This window comes from Sturnira hondurensis, unplaced genomic scaffold (assembly GCF_014824575.4).
Source record: "Sturnira hondurensis isolate 20B ecotype Veracruz unplaced genomic scaffold, ASM1482457v3 Scaffold0021143, whole genome shotgun sequence".
Lineage (NCBI taxonomy): Eukaryota > Metazoa > Chordata > Mammalia > Chiroptera > Phyllostomidae > Sturnira > Sturnira hondurensis.
Genome location: NW_028093774.1, coordinates 22,988,417 through 23,005,186, shown reverse-complemented (window position 1 = coordinate 23,005,186; position 16,770 = coordinate 22,988,417). Strand labels below are relative to the sequence as shown.

Genomic DNA, 16,770 nt, shown 5'->3' with positions numbered 1-16,770 from the left:
TACTAACTGGCAAAATCTGAATATTCATTCCCAGCGCTTAAACTAGGAAACAGAGAAGCACACAAAGCATGTGCCAGGCTCGCTGCGGTCGTGTACTCGAGCAGAACTGGAGTGAAAAAGTGGGCTTAATTGCTGTGTTCGTGTCACTGGGACTCAGCTGTGCTCTACGCTGCCGTACTAGGGGACTGCACACGCAGTTCAGCCCAGTGGATTCTGTCAGTTTTGGAAACATACATGTTGTTCCCCCTGTTATTTTTGACACTCCCCACCCCCGCCCCCTTCAAGGTGGTGGTCCAGCTGTTCCCTTAGGGAGTAGTTTCATGGGGGAGTTTCTTTTGTTGGCGTCCAGCTGGCTTCATTTCCACTATCTGCGTGAAGTCGCTGCCTGTCACACTGGTATGATATTCATCACACCTGCCTTGGGACTTTCCCCTTTGAATTGTTGACTTCATACTTTTGGTTTGTACATGCAGGCTGTCTCCTGGTTCCGACATCTACGTGACGGTCTCATCCATGGCTTTAGCAAGATCCCAGCAGTGTCGTAATTCCCCCAGCAACCTGTCTTCATCCAGTGAGACCGGCTCTGGGGGAGGCACGTACAGGCAGAAATCCATGCCCGAAGGGTAGGTATGCTCTTTGCCTCATTGTACGTGGTCCCAGCTGACATCGCTGTCATTCTTCTGTAATTCAGACGTGCAAAATGGTTTCCTTCAGCCCGCCATCGTCAATTTACAAAAGAACAAAAGGGAAAACGTGGTTAATATTTCAGATGGAAAAATGTTTCAGTGGCTGGTTCAAGCCATTTCTTAGTATGTGTATCATTCTTGGTCTCTGAGGACTCAGTGACAGAGAAATCAAATTACATCTGTTCTTCCATGATGTATATTGATTGTCTATTTTCATAGTACATATTTTGTGATTTCTTAATATTCCCTCCAAAGTGAACTCAGCAGAACTCAGCTTGCACTCGTTGGAGTTTGTTTTGCTGTTAAAGTAGAGGAAATGCTCATCATATCCAAAGCTTAACATTTTTTTTCACCCTTCGAAAGTCTTCTGTGATTTAAGCCTGTGGGTTGGTTTGGGTTTTGTTTTTCATGTCTTTGAAAACACTAAGTACTCCAAAGTTTAACTATTTGCTTCTGATAAGACAAAGCAAAAAGCTAAATGTACATGATTTTTGAAGCTACTAAAAAGGAAAAAAAGTAGGAATATCTGAAGCTGGGGAGGAATTAGCAGCAAAACGGTGCGTGGCATGCATGTGCTCCAGCCTCTGCGCAGAGGAGGAGCAAGCGACCCTCAGGGACCCCTGCTGGGCCGTCTCTCTGGGAGGACTTGGAACCGTCTGAAGACCACACGTGAGAAGTTTATAAAAACTGATGTTTCCGTTCTAAGTTTTCCTCAAATACGTGTTTTAACAAATGCACACATGACTTGTTTATTTTCTTGAGATTTTTACTGTGTCACACAATAATCATGCTTCCAAGAACACCTTCCTAATGGTTTTTTAAAAAATTTTTTAAAGATTTTATTTATTTATTTATCTTTAGAGAGGAAAGGAAGGAGAGAGAAATATCAATGTATGGTTGCCTCTCGTGAGTCCCCTGCTGGGAACTGGCCTGCAACCCAGGCATGTGCCCTGACTGGGAATCGAACTGTGATCGTGTGGTTCACAGGCCCACGCTCAATCCACTGAGCTACACCAGCCAGGACTCAATGAGAGTCCTAGTGGGTATTTTTATCCTGTAGTGTTTTGTGAGTCTCCGCAGCTATTGAGTTTGATTTCTTTTTTGTTGTGAAATGTTTGTTAGCAGAAAATAGATAATAAAACCACTGTAACACATACTCTCCTCCCACTTCCCGTCCTCAACGTCTCCCCCAGGATTCCCTTGGTAGCACATCTAAAATACACATCTTATTTTAATTACTTTAGTGACAGTTAGAAAAAAATTTAGCTCTTATTCATAGTTCCTGAAAAAGGTTTTATGAGTTAAGTATTATATCACACTGCAAACCCAACTAATTATATATTTTTAATTAGTAGACTTTAAATGGCCTAGTTTGACTTTAAATATAAGAATTCACTGCAACTTCAGTGTTAGTACAGCAGTAAAATGTAAATGAGCCAGCGCCAATCATGAAAAAGCATTGTTTTCTTCTGACCGTGATATACTTTTAATGTGTACCAAAAATGTAAGTCAAAGCATAGTTTGGTGAGTGTTTCTAGTAGAAACGTGGTTCCTGTGCCCATTCTGCAGTTTTTTTAGTGAGATGGTAATTATTCAGCTTGATGTGTGATTGAAGCCCGGGTGGGGGAGGGCTGTCCCACTGCGTGAGCTCGCCCAGCAACCGCTCACCAGGCTGTGCAGCGCCCTTTTCGGTGTGGGTGGTGCACGCGACGGCCGAGATGCGGGGGTGGCAGGAAACTTCCCTCCGACCTTCGAGGTTCTTCCTCTGGTTCAATGATTAAATCTGCACACAATAGATTAGCAAGAGAAAATAACCACATTTAATTATGTGCGTCCATATGAGAATCCCGCATATGTGAGAGATTTGGAGACAGAAAGGGAAACTGAGATATGTATGACATTCTGAGCTAAGGATGCGTAAGGCACCCCGGGGCTTCAAGGAGGAAGGCCATTCCCTGGATGGCAAGAGCAGATGCTGAGTCTTAGTAGTTTGTCCTGTCCAGTAGGTAGGTCATGAAAAGTTGTCAGTAATAATATCTTAGGGCAAAGCCCCTAATATAAGTTCTACATAGTTAAGAAGGGGGCTGAAGTTTCTTTTGAGCCCAAAGGGTCTTGGTTCCCTTTAACTCCACACAAAAATACTCTACATACCACAGTCACATCTTGGGGTTATTCATTCTGAACCCCCTACAAAGCAGTGTTTCTGCTAGGTCCCAAGCAGTGTTTGCCTGTATCAGTGATGCAAGAGGGATTAGTTCACGGTCTGATTCACGTGTTACTCATGGGCCAAGTTTGATTCTAAAGTCACCCATACCAAGAAGAAAATGATGGCATCTGCTCCACAACTCAGCCCAGTAAAAATACGTATGTGCAGGTGGGCAGTGTATGCAGTCTGCTGCAAACTCACTAATGGGACACTTTCAAAAGCTTCAAAGGGTGAGGTCATGGCAGTAGGCCAAGTATACAGTCGCTGTCCGTAAATGTGACCTGCTCCCTTCTGTGGTCTTCTCTCCAATTCAGTGGGCTTGGTGTCTGCACGTGGAGGGTGTGTGCCTGCCCACTCCCTGGTCTGAGGACGCGGGGACCCTCCAAATCATCTGAGAGGCGAAATCCGACAGCGCGGTGAAGCGCGCCTCCTCTTGAGTAGGCGCGAGACACGGCACCTGCATGCGTTTAGGGTGGGAATGAGCGGTAGTTAAAAGCAACTCTGTTGTAAAGACTTAGCTGGGGTCTGCCCTGCCATCCTTGGAGACTCATATTTGTGGGCCTCGCACTTTGAAGAATGCCGGCAGGGCAGGGCAGGGCCAGGGGGAGAGAGGGACTCAGCTAAATGAGCAGTTTGGAGGCTGCGGTGTGAGGAACGTAACTAAGGACCTACACGCTGGAGAAGAGAGTTGTGGGGCGAGGAGGCCCTCCTAGGTGAAGGGTTAAACGTGTCTGTGAGGCACCCGATACCTAAAATGCCAGTTAGAGAGACGTTTCCAGCCCTTTATGAGGGAGCTATTTCAGAGCCGTCAGCCTGCCCCGGGGAGCAGTGGACTGGCTCCTGAGGGAGGGACTTCCTGGTCCCCTAACATGTCTCATGTGTCAGCCAAGGGATCGCTTAAAAACTCCTTCAAATCTGAGTGGTGGCTCTTAACCTGTATTAGGCGTCCCTCCTAACAAAGGTACCACGGACCTCTTCAAAACAAGGTCCCGTGTAGCATTTCAAGGGGTTTTGTCTGAGCTCCTCCAGATGGGATCTTGGTCACCCGAAGACCCTGGCACGCAGTGAGTGAATGTGAGAACTGACATTAAAGGTCTGCGGCGAGAATATTTAAGCAGAATTAAAGACAGCTGTACTTTATCATTTATTTAAAACCACACAGCCAGAAAAGGGCCCGGCTGTAAATCCAGAGGTTTGAAGAGTTGTGTTTCGTTTCAAAGCCAGAATTCAATCCTAATTTTTATCTCCGTGCCTTTTTGAAAAAGTCTTAATTTAGTGCAAAGGTAGAATAGGATCATTCAGCCATTCTGAGACTATTCACTGTCCTAAACTAAACAAGGACCCTGCTTAGGGAGGAGGTGGCAAAGGCCGTAACTAGTGAAAATACTTTTTTTGGAGGGGGCAGGGGGGGTGTGTAGTCATTGAGGTTTTCATAAATCAAGGTTTTGTTTTTAATAATGGAGGTAACTGCTTAGTGGGGCTTGTGATTGCATTTATAAGCGATTGTCGTTTATGCAAAAGTAACGAGGGAGATGGTATCGGAGGAGTTGGATGAAAATATCTTCCAGCCTTCTTTGCAAATGCTTTCATACAGCTTCTTCTCCCTGGATTCGTAGAATCATCATTTTACAATTAAGGTCATGAAGGTGGAACCCGAGCGACTTGGAGGGGCTCCAGGTCTTCCTCTCCCTGATCTCTCGCGCCTTCCAGCACTTCGGCGCCTTGGTGCTCCCGTGCGCTCGTCAGTCTGTAGCAAATAAGACTCCTGTCCCAGGCACTGATCAGTTCGAAGCCTGTTCATGTGTTTTTAATGTGCAGACTACTTATATAAGTTCATTAGTAGCCATGCACAGATTTGTAAATTTCCACCTGAACGTTTGAATTTGTACTCTGGCCCTTTTTCCTGGTCTCAGTTGGGATTTACTGGGCTGATATTGGTAATCGAGGCACATGCTTTAATTAAGTATATATTGTATTGTTATTCTACACAGATAAAAATAAAACTGGCTCTTTAAATAGCTAAATATTCTTTCCAGAAATAGGCATTTGCCTTTGTATATACCAGTTTACCTACTACTAAGGTACCCTTCCAAAAGGCACCTTCAAAATTTATACATTTTGCAAATGGTCTCTGAGTAATGTAAAGGATAGCAATCTTTGTCTTTCAGACCTTAGAGTGCTTAGAAAACACTCGTATGAGTAATTCCAGGAGTGAGTAACTTAGCAGACTCCGTGACTTAGAGATTTAGCAGATGACGGAGTTAAGAGAAGCCCCTGGAGTGTCCCAACTGAAGACTGACATGGCGCACTAGGATGGTGACATTTTCCCTTTGGCTCTGAGTGACAGTCTGAGGTTGGCTACACAGGGCTGGAAAAATTGGGCTCTTGCTCTGTATGTCTTAGGTTAGCTCAGTCCTGATGGCCCCCAGCCTTGTTTCCAGTCTGCAGACCTCGCCTGCATACCTTTCCGAGTGGAGCGCTGTAGTTAACTACAGCAAACACAGTGCCGGCGGCCATGTTCGTAGGCACCAGGGTGAGCACACAAGTACAGACATGCAGTCAAAACAAGTAGTACCTGTCCTTAGAGTGTGTTCACACGCCCAGGACTACCTTCCTGTCACGGCTGAGGTTTCTGATGTCCTCTTCGTCTTTGTCTGGGGACATCACCGCAGGTTCGGAGTGAGCCGCAGATCCCCGGCCTCCATCGACAGGCAGAGCACTCAGTCAGATCTCGGCGGCAGTGGAAAATCCACACCCAGCTGGCAAAGAAGTGAGGATAGCATTGCCGACCAGATGGGTAAGTAACTCAGTTTCTGCAAAATGCAGCTTGCCTTTACACCAAGGTGATTTTGGCTCCCTCTTGATGATGTCATCAGAGCAATCTGTTATATAATACAGCCCTGGTTACTACAAGTGAATGAGGATTAAGGCTTGGTTACAGTACGTGTAAGTGAAAGCAACAAGGAAGACCTAAGAGAGAGGTCAAGGAGTTCTAAGTAACCCCAAATCTAAAAAGTAGAAATGACATAGTTACTTTCAGGACTGAAATTAAAATACCAGACTGTGAAACTACAGGTGTCCTGAGTATCTCCCTTCCCCCTCATTTGTTTGTTTCTCTCTTTTTGCCTCTTGCAAGTGCCCCGAAAGATTTGTTAGTATTCATACTGTGAGTTTAAAAAAAAGTATATCCAAAAAAAAGAGATACAATCATTGTTCAGTCACATATGTAGCTTGGTTAGGATCTCTTTCCTCCTCTTGTGCTTTTTTTCCTCCACTTTGCTATTAAGCTGTCAGCTAAGGACATGTCTTAGCAGGATAAAACAGCTGGGTGGGGAAGATTTTCACTGGTGAGCCTTCATCTGGGTGTCTGGTACACAGCCCTTTCTCTCTATATGTATGTAGTTTGCTCCAATGTCACCGTAACATTAGTTGATAGGATAAAATTTTGCCATGAAACATGAAGTTTCAACACAGCCTCAGAGACTGAGTAGCAACACAGCTGATATGTCAGGGTCTTGAATCTACTGTTAGATGTTTTTTCCCTTATCTCATCTTTAGTAGCATTACCATCAGTGTGGGATTAAAAAGAAGTAAATTTCGGGTCTGAAAAAGATACTTTTAAAGACAGGACCATCTTTTTTTTTTCATCCTCACTCGAGGATATGTTTATTGATTTGAGAGAGAGAGAGAAATATTGACATGATAGAGAAACATTGATCAGTTGCCTCTTGAGCCCACACCCCGACCAGGGATGAACCCACAACCTTTTTGATGTACGGGATGACGCTCTGACCAACTGAGCCACCTGGCCAGGGCCCATCTTTTTATCCTCTCAGCAAACGCATTATCTCGTTTGGTTTTAATGACTGTGCCCAGGCAAAGGTACTAACTGAACATTGAAGGGACTGGAGATTTATTGAGCTAAGACATACTCGAGTCGAGGAAAAGAAATGCGATGCCTAGGATCCGAAGATAGGCTTTGTTCTGCCAGCTCCGGTGAGATGTGCCTTGTTATTGGGGCCATCTGTCATTCCCCACTCATGCCACCCACCCACACAGCACAGAAAACCTGAGCATATTCTGATCTGCTGCTCTGCTCTTGACAGAATGTTTTCAGTCCCCTATGTTTCGATACTGTTGAGACGGCAACGACACCGGTGCAGAGGATCCCTTCTTCATCATGACTTGAGCAGCTTTTTCTGGCTCCTGGTGCAGGCTTTGCACAAAGCTGCCAGCACGCCCTTTATTCAGTGCTCAGTGGCTCACTCCCTGCTCAGATGAAGTCCTGTGAGGAGTGAGGAGGTGTCCTGGGGCTGGGGAGGATGCTTATTAGAAGGTTTGTCCTAGACCCGCATTCCTCCTCTCTCACAAACCTCCCTCTGGCCTTTCTTCCCTCTGCTTAGTGGCGTCTCTTTCTATGGCTAAAACTCTGAAATTAATATCACCTGTTCATCTTGTTAGTAAGATACACCTTTACCTTTTTTTTTTATTTGCAAGACACCTATAGAGTCTGCCAGACAAGGCTTTTCACCAATCGGTGGCCTTTCTCTATCCAAAATATGAGGCTTGAAATAAAATGTTAAAATAAAATAAATCTGTAAGTTTTTACATTCCAGAAGAATAACCCAGCCTTTCCTAATTGGAACATCAGAAGGAATCTCTGGGGCTTAGTTGGTATAAGCCATGCTAGGGAGAAATCAATGAAAATAATTATGTTCTCATTACACTATATTGAGTGTATAAAGGTCAGGCCTTTAAACAGTTTGTAAGAACAGAATTCTCGTAATGACTTTCAGGTCACTCGTTGAGAACGTCGAGGAGATTCTTATTTGTTAGCCAGACTCCTACCTTGTCCACAAATGTGTTATCCACGGGTGCCCCGGTGGAGACGAGGAGTTTAACTCGCTTAATTAACTCCCTCATATCAGTGGATGTTCATTTTCTGCCTCTCTGCTTTTGGAAATGGCTGCAAATCAGAGTAGAAGAGTGCATTGCCCAGTTTGTTGCGTGTAGGGATGGTGCTGCAGAGCCACAGCCGTTGCAGTGCCCGCTAGAGGCGTGTCACAGAAGCAGAGTCGCTTAGCTTCCACCTTTGGAGCCCCATCCTGAGCGCCAGCGTGGACTCCAAAAGGAAGCAATTGTTTTGAGTAAACTAGTTGCTGTGTATCTTTTCTGTTGTGCTTAGCTTACAGTTATAGAGGACCTCAGGATTTCAATTCTTTTTTCCTCGAGCAGCATGAATATACAGGTAAAATATTTCCAAAGTGTCATGGTAAGTAACGCGCGATTGCATCCGTGCCTGTCTAGGTAACGTAGACCAAGCTAGGTTAGCTACACTTTGCAATGAATGACCATCACAAATTCAGTCCATGTATTTTAAGACTTTCCCCCCAAACCAAAAGTTGATTCCTGACTCTGCCGCATTGTTCATGGCCTTTGGTTTGGTGGTATTTGGCTGTGCTAATGATGTGCGTGACATGACACATGGTCACCAGCTGCGAGCTTTACCCATCGGCCACTTAGTTTCTGACATGCTGTCTATCGTGTAAACTCTCAGTAAGCTTATTGCCGAAATTCAGAGTTGGCTGGTCAGTCAACTAAGAGATGCAGAGGCAAGCTGTCTTCATCTGTCGACCTGTGCCTGGGTGTGTTGGGGCCGCACCGTAACGCCCTGTGCTGTATTCCAGAGCCGGCGTGCCACCTCCCCGCAGTGTCGAAGGTGCTGCCTGCCTTCCGTGAGAGCCCCAGCGGGAGACTGATGCGGCAGGATCCGGTGGTTCATTTGTCTCCGAACAAACAAGGGCATGTGAGTTCACTGTAAGATAGTAGAAGTGATAGATTCCTCGCAGTGTGAAAACGGTACAGCCCCGTCCTGTTCTTCTCCTCGTGGTCGGAGAGGACGTCGTCTGGCAGGAGGAGGGTGTGTGCTGTCGTGGCGTTGGAATTTCTGCTGCCAGTGGCCACAGGTTTGCTCTGAGATAAACTGAAATTCCTCTCTGGTGTGCAGCTGCCACCCCCACCTTGAGGATGGAAGGCCATGGGATCCCATCACAAGCAATCCAAAAGCATTAGGGATAGAAATGTGTTAGATTTTATTTGCTCACGCAATTGCAGGCATGAACTGTGTTTGGAGCATCCGTCCGGTGGACAGACAGAGCCCTGTTGACTCCCCCACTGCTTCTCTTGTCTTCCCTCGCTGCACACATTTTTGTCCTGGTACACTAGTTACGCACAGTCCCTTACCACCTGAGAATCAGGAATAGAAGGTTATCATTTCCTTCACTGTTAAAGGCAGTTGATTTCTTTGGTCTGTCTGTTCACTGGAATATGTTTATATTCATGTCCAACTATAGGGTCAACATGGAAACACTGTATTTCATATTTACTTACACGATTCTCAGAGAACTTTAATGAGAGGGCTCTTGTAAGTTATGCTCTAGTGAAATGAATATTGAAGCGAAAACACAAGAGAGCACGAAAGAGTGATGGAAAGACAGAACAGGCCCCTGTGTGTGCACGCGCCCTGCACAGGCTGGACAGAGAGAGATTTGCCGATGAAATGCAATGTTTTCACAATGCTGCTAGCAATTGAAACATTGCCCCAGTCTGTCCATTTCCCCACCTTCATTAATAATCTTTATATTGGTTACATGGTAAAATAATTTTTTGGATTGGTGGGGTTAGAGCAAATATCATCTTAAAATTAATTTCTGTTAAAAGTTTGGCCACTAGAAAATATAAAATTACAAATGTGATTCAGGTCATATTTCTCCAGGAAAGAAATGTGCTTAAACCCTCTCACACATTTCAACGCAGACCTGCTGCCTGCGAGGTGCTCCCTGGGGCCTGCCCGGACATGGGACTGAGGCAGCTCTGCCCAACTAGAATAAACAAAAGCCTGTAACGCAGAAGTTATTGAGGAAAAACTGGACTTGCCTTGGTAGGGCAACTGGGATTGAGTCTTGTTCAAAGAGAAGAGATCTTTATGTTTCCACGTTGGGGTGGAGCTTGGGGATCCCCCTTCCTCCACCCAACAGCGAGTGTGTCTGTCTGTCTCTGCCTCTCTGTCTGTCTCTCTCTGTCTCTCTGTCTCTCTGTCTCTCTCTCTCTCTCTCTCTCAGAATCCCTCCTCTCCTATTTTCTCTTAATCCCCACTCTGTATCCGGACTTCCTGCTGCCATCTAATTTGAAAAATTAATTTATTCAGATATCTTGAGAAATCTTATTTCTTTGGTAAACTATAAAGTGCTCTAACTAAGCCACTGTGTAGAAAGGGTCATGTACTCATTTCACTAATTGAGATACAATTCACGAACCGTAGTATTCACTCATTTAAAGTGTATGGTTTAGTGTATTACAGAGTCATGCGACGGGCACCGGGGTCTGACTCTGGAAACTCGTATCACCCCCAAGAAACCCCGCGTCCGTAGTCAGTCCCCTGCCTCTTCCCATCGCCTCCAAGGTCTTGACAACCATTCATCTGTCTTCTGTCTCTGTTGAAGTGCCTGTTCTGGACATTTCACCTGAGTGGAGGAGAACACATGGCCTTTAATGTCTGGCTTCTTTCACGTAGTTCCACATAATGTTTCCAAGGTTCCTGCATGTTGCGACATGTGTCAGCTCTTCATTTCTTCATGCGACTGAACAGTCCTCCATTGTCTAGAAACACCACGTTCCCTTGTCCGCTTGTCCGTGAGCGGGCGTGTGGGCGGTTCCTCCTTTCTGGCTGGCACAAATAATGCTGGGGGGACACTCAGGCCGGGGTTTTTGTGTGGCCATGTGTTTTCACTCCTCCTGACTGGACACTGGGCATGGAGCTGCAGCTTTTCCCACGCAGCTGCCCCGCCCTCTGGGCCTGGCGGCCCAGCCAACCGTCAGTCCTGTCTGCCCTCGGAGGGCAGGGCCAGCTCAGTGGGTGAAATGCTAGCTCCTCGCGGTTGTGCTTTGCATTTCCTCCGTGGCCAAAGGCATTGAGTGTCTTTTCACATGCCTTTTGGCCATTTGTGTAACTTCTTTGGAGAAAAGTCCATGTAAATCCTTTGGCTATGATTAGGTTATTTGAAACAAAAGTTTTTAGTTTTGATGAAATTCAATTTATCTTTTTCTATATTTTTTGTGTGCTTTGGGTGTCATGTCTAAGAAACCATTGCATAATCCAAAGTTATGAAGATTTATACTTCTGTTTTCTTCTAAGAGTTTACACTTTTCAGTCTTACATTTAGGTCTTTGATCTTTTTGAGGTTTTTTAAAAATATTTTTATTCTTAGAGAGAGGGGAAGGGAAGGAGAGTGGGTGGGAGAGAAACATCAATGTGTGGTTGCCTCTCATATGTCCTCCACTGGGGACCTGGCCTGCAACCCAGGCACGTGCCCTGACTGGGAATCGAACCGGTGACCCTTTGCTTCACAGGCCCGTGCTCAATCCACTGAGCTATGCCAGCCAGGGCTTGAGTTTATTTTTTTTTATGTGATAAGGATCCAACTTCGTTCTTTGTGAGTATCTAGTTGTCCCAGCATGTTTCTTGAAGAGACTGTCTCCCCCACCCCGAACTGACTTGGCACCTCTGTATACACCACTCAGTACCCCTCAGAAAGCTGTCTCCTGACTGGACGCTAATGGGAAAGGAACTCTCTTTAGAAGTAAGTCTTGTACTCTGCCTACTATGTACTCTGAGCGCAGTAGGTCTCTTCTAATTACAAGCCTTTGGAAGTGTAATTTTTTTTTCTATTTTAAATTAAAGTACTAAAGACTAGTGATGGTTTAGATGTATTTTCTGATTAAAATTATCTCAGTGCTGTTTCATACTTTGGCATAAGTCAAATAATGAAAAACAGATTCTTGAAATAACATTTCCAGCACTCTCTGCCATCACAACTTCTGCAGGGCTCTGTCCAGGCACCCCCAGTCTTACTTCAGCTGGTCATCATTTAGAGTCTTTGCCTTGAGGCCCCTGTAACTAGACACGTGCCCCGGGGTCATTCTCGGGTTTTCTCCCTGGTGCCCAAGAAGCACACCCACACCTGAGTCAGCCTTGCTTCCCTTGCAGTCTGACAGCCACTACTCGAGCCACTCCAGCAGCAACACGCTGTCCAGCAACGCGTCCAGTGCCCACAGCGACGAGAAGTGGTATGACGGGGACCGCACCGAATCCGAGCTCAACAGCTACAACTATCTGCAAGGCACCTCTGCCGACAGTGGCATCGACACCACCTCCTACGGCCCCAGCCACGGCAGCACCGCCTCCCTGGGGGCTGCCACGTCGTCACCTCGCTCGGGGCCAGGCAAGGAGAAAGTAGCACCCCTGTGGCACAGTTCCAGCGAAGTGATCTCCATGGTTGATCGGACTTTAGAGACGGAGAGCCACGGCATGGACCGCAAGACGGAATCCTCCCTGAGCCTGGATATCCACAGCAAGGGCCAGGCCGGCTCCAGCCCTCTGATGAGGGAGAACAGCACTTTCAGTATAAATGACGCTGCTTCCCACACAAGGTAACTGCCCTTCCCTGCTCCTTTGCACATCCCCAGGCCGTCCAGACCCAAGTGTCCAGCCTCATCCCACTTCACTCTGCTCAGGAGTGTGTAAAGAAGGGGAGTTTTCCATGCAGTTACAGTTGTTTTTTAAATTTATTTTAAAGATGTTATTTATTTTCAGAGAGAGGATAAGGGAGGGGGAGAAACATCAGTGTGTGGTTGCCTTTCACACGCCCCCAGCTGGGGACTTGGCTTGCAACCCAGGTACCTGCCCTGACTGGGAATCCAACTGGTGACCCTGAGGTTCCCAGGCTGGCGCTCAATCCACTGACCCACACCAGCCAGGGCTTTTTTTCCTTTTAACTTTTTATTTTTAAAGATTTTATTTAAATGACAGTTATTTTTATTTATTTAGTGCCTTTTATTTGCCACCAAAATACTTTCTCCCGCCAATCATAATGCTTTATTTTAAACTGTGATGCTTAATTTAAACTATGAGAGAAGTTTATAGATTTAGTCTTTGTAAAGTTGTCTTTGACTTTATAAAAATTTTCCTACTGTGCTCCAGATTTAGGAGAATTTTGTAATTTGGACTTTCAGCTAGTGATAGAGAAAACAGAATGGAGCAATCTTTTGAAGACATTAAAAGAAAATCTTGACCTTATTTTTCAAAGGGAGGGGTCGTTTCTAAGGCTAACAGGGCGTGACTTACGCGGCTGAGCACAACCTTTGCTTTACACCGCGTGTCCTGCAGAGAACATCCTTTCCCCGTGTTTACCTGGTAATTTTTTTCATTAGTTGGCTCCTGACAGTAATGTGTCGAGGTGGGGCAGACAACAGAAAGTGTAGCTGAAGTTAGACATCCCATCTGCCTTTCAAAATAGGAAAGGACACATTCCCCTATGTTCGGGAACAGGCAAAATAAGTACTGTATTTCATTTCCTCCTTTGGATTTGAGCCTAAAACCCAAAGGATAAGAGTCTTCCTCTTGGGCGGAAACACTCCGTTGCTGTCTTTGGGGGCCTGCTGGTCTTTGCGGTGGTTTCTCCTTTTACCTTTCCTGTCATCGTCGCTCAGAGATCAGCCTGTGTGGCAGCACCTCGCCCCGCTGTCCTCTGGGCCTCTGTTATGACTGTGTCCCATGGAAAGAGAGAAGAGAAGCCGAATTTAGTTTTACTTTTCAAATGGGAGTCCAGGCAAAAAAATAAAATCTGTCAGTAAATTTCAGATAACCTTCACGGGAGAGAACATCTTCCACTTAATTTGGCCTTGTTTGACTTCAGTTAAATATCAGTTGTCTCGTTTCCTCTGCATTGTTACTGGTAAGATTCTTGAGTTTCCCACCTTTTAAAATTTCTGGTTGGCCCAGCATTTTACATGTTTCTTTCTGTTTCCCACTCCCACGCTCCAATCATAGTTTCTGTGGTGGGCCTGGGAACTGCATGACCCCCAAACAATGAACAAAGTAGCATCAGCCCCGAGCACCAGGCATCCAGTTACCTTTCCTCAGCTCAGGAAGTAGAGCGTTTGTGATTCAAGTGGGTTAAGGAAGTGTTTGGGAAAGTAAAACAGAAAGCCGGGCATCGAATCCCGTAATGATATAATATTGAAGAATCACATGACCAGAATTAGGACACTGGCTGTTTCTGTCACACCCCGTTTTTGAGTTGAGCACAGTTCCTCTGTTTAGATTCACTCTTGTTTCTCTGGTTTCCAGTTCTTTGTTTTGAAAGGAAGATGTCTTTTCAACAGTGGTATTCAATCTGGGGACATATCTCTGGTCTTATTTGATGGTAGGAGAAAATCAGTTGTAGAGATCTCGTCTGGTGGGGCATCGGCGTGGAGTAAGGCTGGGAGGGAAGGCTTGGCCTCAGAGGCCACAGCACAGAGCATCAGCCATCAGCTGTGCCACCTATCAAATCTGACAGATCCTAGAGGACCTACAAAGTCTCTGCTGGGAAGCAGGCTCCTGGGATTGCATTCTCAGTGTGCTGACTGGGGCCGCTGACTCGGATTAGCCTCTGAGGTCTAATTTTGGATTAGACCTCAGAGGCTAATCCAAATTTTCTGCTTCAAACTGACCGTGCAAAAATTATTTAACTCATCGTGTAGAAATAACTCTTCTGTTGAAAGTCAGGCTTACCGGAGAAGAGAAGAATGTGGCCTTTCAGGGAGGGTGGCAGGGCCTCCCACCCGCTGATGGGCTGAGTCATGTTTGTTGCTCGGCCCTGGTACGGGGAGTGCGGTGTGACTTCAGTCTGTTGGTCTTGGCAGAGTGAGCTGGATACTCAGAGCGTTAGCAGCCTTCCTTTTCTGGAGGCGAGGGGACTTGCCACCAAATGCGAATTGCTAGAGAAACTGAAATCACTGAAAATTAGAGTGTTTGTGTCCTCAAGACAGAACAGCAATTAATGTAGAGATCTCTTGACAGTGCATAAAAGAGCTTGTACCTGGGACTTGGTGACAAAATCTAAATTACAGTGATTAAGTTCCACTGTGCATTTCTGCCTGGGCTGTGTTCCTGCCCCTCTGTCCTCCAGTCTCCCTGTTGGTGATGCAGGCGGGTGAGTGTTGGTGTTTTTCCTGTGGCGCCCCATGAGGACTGCGTTAATGTAGGTTGGTAATTACATAGGGTTGTTACATTCAGATGTCACTAAGAGAGGCCATACACACAACTTTCTACAATTAAAAAGCCCATTAATTGCTCTAAAGTGTCGCATCCTAGAAAAAAATAATGGGTTTTCTCTAAGGCTTATAAAGTTAGGCAGAGATTTTAATTTTTTTGTTTTTGTCATGGCTATTTTACACTCCAGAGTTAAAGACAAATCACACAATAAAATGACTTGTGGAAAGCACAGAAGAGGTGAAAAGAGTTCTAATTTTAGTACTTTCACCAGCCAGAGTTCTGGCCTTGGCCTAGGCAGCGCCACTGCGTGCGGTGACCGGAGATGCCCTTGGTCAGTGCGGTGCGCAGAGCTGCAGTCCTGGTAACCAGTGGCATTGCCGACGTGAGAAACTGGTCAGAGAGCACAGTGTGAAGCCGAAACCCCTCTGCACACCTGACACGTCTCTTCAGGCCCCGATCTGACTCGAGCGTCCAGACTCCTGTGCCTGCCCTCACTGGCCAGCCATCCTGCCGCCTCCCTCTTGCTTCCCGCACGTCCTTTCGGGAGCCGGTTGGTGCCCACGTAGGTGATGACAGACGCTCGTACACCCTAGTGCCCTCCAGTTCCAGCGGGTTCCTCTGCACTGTGTTCATCCTCGGCACCTTGGCCCAGCCTGTGCCTCTGTGAACAACAGACAGTTGCTCAGCTGATTTTGCTGAACAAAAAGGAGTAACTTCTTCCTTAATGTTTCTACTTTTTGCATGATGACTCAAGGCCCCTAACCTGCAAACCATGTCAAAAAGAGCATAAATCCTCAACTCCTGACTCCCAGGAAAGCACTTGCATGTACATGTCAGTTACGTGTGTAGAAGGATGAATATTTGCAGAGAGCTGTACCGCTTTAGGTATAGATGTATGTATGAGAATATATGCATAAAGTCCTTGCGCAACATGATTTTTTAATAAAGTCATTTCCATGTAAGATTTTTTTAATCTGCAAAATACAGGGACTGGCACAAATAACACCCTCTTTTTATTAGAAAATCTTATTACAAAATTATAAGCATGTAATTCTGTAACATAACAATATCGCACTCAAACACACCATATGACATTTGAGGTGAAATGTTCAAATTGCCGTCCATCTCATGTGAGACATTCACATACCTGCCAACCACTCTCAGGCCAGCCTGCCTTCTGCCAGACCCTGTAAAATAAGGAGGGACTTCATAACAGCTTAGATGCAGATATCAGTTAATCTGTGTATGAATGAGTGGTCAGTGTCTGAGCCTCATTAGAGGGGCCAGTGAAAGGCCAGGAGAAATGCCCCACCCACAGTTGTCAGGACAGGTCAGTTTCAGGAACACGCTTTTTCTGGTTGACCTAGCGAGTTAACTGTTCATGCCAAAACAAAACAAAACAAAAACTGTATGCTTCTTCGGAGGAGCGGTAAAGAAGGGCTTCTTTACAGTTCGTTTGCGTGAGCGTGAAGGCTTTGGGCTGCTGTGCGCCTGTGTGAGTTACAGCCGGGCGGTTAGGTTTTATCCTCTGTCCTCTTTGGCGTCCTCCATGTGTGCCTGCCTTCTTTGTTTAGACATTATTTTGTTGTCTTTATCTCTTTTTAAAATATATTTTATTGATTATGCCATTACAGTTGTCCCATTCCCCCCCTTCACTCCCCTCCACCCTGCACACCCCTCCCCCACCATTCCCCCCCTTTCGTTCATGTCCATGTGTCACAAGTTCTTTAGATTCTGTATTTCCCATAGTATCCCTGCCCTCCCCCCTGTCTATTTTCTAC

General features: G+C 45.8%; 1 protein-coding gene across 9 annotated transcripts in view; it reads left to right on the top strand.

Moving 5' to 3' along the window:
- SIPA1L1 (signal induced proliferation associated 1 like 1) overlaps positions 1–16,770 on the top strand; it is a 328,871-nt gene that overhangs the window by 282,167 nt on the left and 29,934 nt on the right. For 7 of the 9 annotated variants that reach the window (XM_037031572.1, XM_037031571.1, XM_037031573.1 and 4 more), the window contains 5 exons: positions 474–623; positions 5,565–5,689; positions 8,078–8,140; positions 8,580–8,698; positions 11,939–12,381. In XM_037031572.1, coding sequence (XP_036887467.1) covers positions 474–623; positions 5,565–5,689; positions 8,078–8,140; positions 8,580–8,698; positions 11,939–12,381 — 900 coding nt within the window. The remainder of the gene's footprint in view (positions 1–473; positions 624–5,564; positions 5,690–8,077; positions 8,141–8,579; positions 8,699–11,938; positions 12,382–16,770) is intronic. The other 2 variants (XM_037031579.1, XM_037031578.1) reach the window with 1 other exon arrangement.